This window comes from Pezoporus occidentalis, unplaced genomic scaffold, assembly GCF_034315485.1.
Source record: "Pezoporus occidentalis ecotype Australia unplaced genomic scaffold, CSIRO_AGI_Poc_V1 ctg37, whole genome shotgun sequence".
NCBI classification, from domain to species: Eukaryota; Metazoa; Chordata; class Aves; order Psittaciformes; family Psittacidae; genus Pezoporus; species Pezoporus occidentalis.
This window is the reverse complement of record NW_026915691.1, coordinates 2,628,177-2,632,161: the sequence shown is the minus strand read 5'-3', so window position 1 is coordinate 2,632,161 and position 3,985 is coordinate 2,628,177. Positions and strand designations below refer to the sequence as shown.

The 3,985-nt window shown below is 41.6% G+C and overlaps 1 protein-coding gene across 2 annotated transcripts in view; it reads right to left on the bottom strand.

Moving 5' to 3' along the window:
* The window catches only part of LIMK2 (LIM domain kinase 2), a 31,668-nt gene that overhangs the window by 25,650 nt on the left and 2,033 nt on the right, over positions 1–3,985 (bottom strand). For both annotated transcript variants that reach the window (XM_062631247.1, XM_062631246.1), the window contains exon 2: positions 3,585–3,684. In XM_062631247.1, the coding sequence (XP_062487231.1) occupies positions 3,585–3,684 (100 nt within the window). The remainder of the gene's footprint in view (positions 1–3,584; positions 3,685–3,985) is intronic.

The following is a 3,985-nucleotide window of genomic DNA, read 5'->3' as shown; positions in this document are numbered from 1 at the left end:
TTTAAATGATCAATTTTGTTTTATTACTTCAGGGGTTTCTTTACAAGTGCAAACAGTTTCTTAACTATTTCAAGACTTTCTTTCATTTTAGCCAATATCATCTCTGGAAAGTCAATTTACTACTTACAATTACTTAAATATAATAATGTAATCCCTCATCAGTATAAAAAGATTCAATATATATTTATATTTTTCTGTTATTCAATCGATATTTATATATATATATATTTAATACCGACAGATATCAAAAGCCTACATTTTCAGTCATACAGTGGTTTAGACTATTAAGTTAGTATCAAACTATTTCATAATATAATTTAAAAAATACAGAAAGCCATGAGCATGTTTCCTGAGGTCCAGCAGCATTGCATATGCATAAAAACGTAATGTATGAAGCAAAAAGGAGATACTTGTCCAAACTGAATTTATTGCTTTTGGTCACCATCATCTCCAGTGCTTTAGACCTACTAATGAAAAACCTTGGATTCTTACAGAATTTCTCTGCTCTCCTTTCCTCTCCCAGAAAAAGGAAGATGAACTTTCCTGCTCTTCGAATCCCTGGTGATTTTTCAGCTTTTAATTGGTTGATTTTGGTATAAAATAAGAGTATATTTTAAAATCTGCAACTGTGAAATCATCAGTAATCTATCACCTTCAGTAACTTCTGTTGGAGATTTACTGTGAGCAGTTTCTCTCTGATGTAGTGGGTTTGGCTTTTGTTTGACATTCCTGCAGCAAGCCTGTGTTACTTGGCCACTTCAATCAGATTTATTTTATAGACCATACTCATATACATCCTCTTGCTATTTCATGGTTAGGAAGGAACTGAACCTTAGCTTTCTTCCTTCCTAAAAAGTTTTTAAGCACCCTGCTACAGTAGGAATTCCTGCCACCATTTCCAATGATTTCCTTCATCTGGATCCAAAAGCATTTTCCACCTGGACCTATTCAAGAGGCTTGATCTGCATGCATGGTTTCAAATAATCAAAACTGGATTTTTAACAAATACTCTGTCCTTAAGATTAAACCATGCAACCGTATCTGGGTCTTCTCAAACCATCCTACTCCAGTTCAAATATGGATTATCCCTACAGAAAGAGGGAACTGGTTTTAATTTCATTTGTCTTGGGCAGGAGCAGAAAACAAATCAAACAACACAAAATGCAAAATAGACATCAAAATACCAGGTATCAATAGTTTATTCAAAGGTATAATTCAAGGCAGTGTCTTCTATTTTGTAATAGGGAAAAAAGTTGGACCGAAAGCAGTAAGGACAGTATGCTCTAGGTGAAAATAAGCTCTTCCAATAATCCCCTTAGGTAAAAGTGATCCAGACCTAGGAAAAAGATACCACTCCACTTCTCTCTTTCCCTTTCTTGGTGCAGTGTTTGAAGTTCTGTGCAGTAAGTCCCAAAGCCAGTGGAACTGTGTTATCAGTGAAAAGTAACGACCTTTGAAAGTGTATGCTGTCTCAACAGAATTCAGAGGCACAAAAGTACATTCAGAGTTAATTCACAACAGATATTGCAACAGAAACATCTAAGAAACTTCCTGAGCCAGATCCAACCCATCGGATTTGAGCCTAACGACCAGCTGGCCAAAGAACAGTTTAAAACATCCAAGACACACGAATAGGGATTTGCTCGTCCCTCCAGCCACAGCAGAGAAAACTCACAGGTTTCAGAGACAAAGCTCCTGTACATGCAGCTTGAGGAAGGAGGGAAGTGACAAAAAAATCTAAATCCTCAGGGACATGCATGTACGTCAGCTACTGCCAGAGCCAAGCATGATCAGCAGCCTAGCCTGACCAAGAATAAACAGAGCTAACAAGCCTGGAGCAGTGCCAACCAGCATTAGAGAAATTATGTGTGCCAGGCCAGGGAGTCAGCTAATCCACAGGAAGACTGTAAAAAACACTCCACAAGAGCTGCCGGAACTCACAGCTCCCAGCTGCCAAAGGCTCCTACCCTTGAAGGCTTTTTAAAGTTTGGCTTTGGGATATCAAGCACAAGAGTGCTGCTCAGCGTGGTTTAGGGGTAACAGAAGAAAACAGAACAGAGTGCAAACTGGATATTTGTTTTCATGCACAGCCCTACTCTGGAACTAGGAAAAAGGGAAGGGCAGCTTCCTTCACTGCAGGCTCCGATTGTTCCTTCAGCATGGCAGCGTAGCTGGGTGCTAGAGCTGGCCAAAAGCACAGAGCGCAAGAGAAGCCCATCAGGAAACGCAAAGTCATTACACAACTCAGGGGAAGAGCTGGTGTCTTCACTTGTAAAGAACAAACAAGCAAACAACCCACCAAACTTCCATTATCTGATATAAACCGTGATAGCAAATCCTCTGTGAAGTGTCATAAGGATTTGCCTCCAGGTCTGCTGTAATTTACCTCAACAGCCCCAAAAGCAAGATGCACCAAGACATTGGCAAATCAAGACCTACAACAGAAATACATTCAAAGGCAAGACAGACTTACAAGGATACACAGCTTTGGGTTTGGCTACTGACACAATCTAGGGAAGCTCAACAATAGGATACTAGCTCTTTAGGGATAAGAGAAAAACAGAATTAAGACAAGCTGACTCAACATAGCTAAACATGAATACTCAAACCAGTAGAAACCCAAGAGACTGGGGTTTGTATTGATATAAAGCTGTAATTGTGATTATCAACATGTAATTAACAGCATTCTGCAAGGCAACAGCTTTGGCAGCACGACAAGCCTTTTTTCTTTAATACACCAATAACCATACTCTTCAACAAAGTTGGGGTACTTTGTTGGAGATTTTTAGTTCTCTAAACCAGGACAGTAGATGTCTATCTTGGCACAGCAAACATCCCTCCAAGCCACACTTGGGCTCCCTCTTTCCCCATTTCCTTTGACAGTAGCCAAAACATCAGCCTCTTCAGATTCAGGCCAACACAGAAGCCAGTAGAAGCTGCAGGTACTCAACCCCTCTCAATAATAAAGGCCCCTTCAGAAATGTGATTCTGGAGCATGAAAACTGAATTGAGTTTTCATAAAACACCAACAAGAGGCACTCCTCTTACCACCAGGAAGAAAAGCACCTCAGAGATCCCTTTGTGTCCTTGCTGAAAGCAATGTTATCCAACAGGTTTCATAAGTTTCTATATGTTAAGAGTCTGAAAGGGAGAGAAAGCAAAGCAAGCTTTTCCCCAACACTGGGATATCTTCCTTGTACCTACCACATATGGAAGTGGCAACAGGCTATCCAAATTGCCTGGGCACTACTTTGGAATGCAGCTGAAGACAAATATGCAACCTATGGCTTCTGCCACCACCAGTAAATCAGAGCTTTCATCTCGACTTTATCTGTATTCCTGTTTGCATCAGCATGGCAGCACTTTGCCAGGCAGTGTCAGGCTCTTACTGGGACTGAAAGCTCCAGAGCACTCCTGCAAGCACTGAAGGGCAGCAAACAAGAGCACGCTATCGCTCAGCAAGAGGCTTGGAACAGGTGATAGAGGTGACAGCAGGAACTCATGGTTAATGCTGGTGCTGCACCCACCAGGTCCCGAGCCAGCTGAACCACAGGGAGAGTTTAATGGGCTAAAGTTTTACCTACCGGAAACAGGAAACGTGCCAAGCTTCATTGACAGTCTTGTAGAGGCGCTGACCAGCAGCAATGCTGTCCCCACATCCTAGACACCTCCAGACTTCTTCACCTGGGTATAAAGCAACATACAGCAAAGAGTTTACATCAGAGAAAAACAAGGATTGCTGCACCCCTGATGAAGAACAACCTTGAACCACATAATTGACAGGAAAGCCTCCACAAGGAAAGTTAAGCCAATACCAGGCAGTCTGTAACCCCAGAATGCTCCCAGACTGAACTTTGACATATCTTTTGTTTCCTCCAGATGTAACATCGCCATCTGCTCCTTCACATTCTGCAGGAGCAAGCAACATGAGTTCTCACAGAAAACAGCCGAGTTACAGCTGCGCTGTATTCAGAGCGGAGAATTC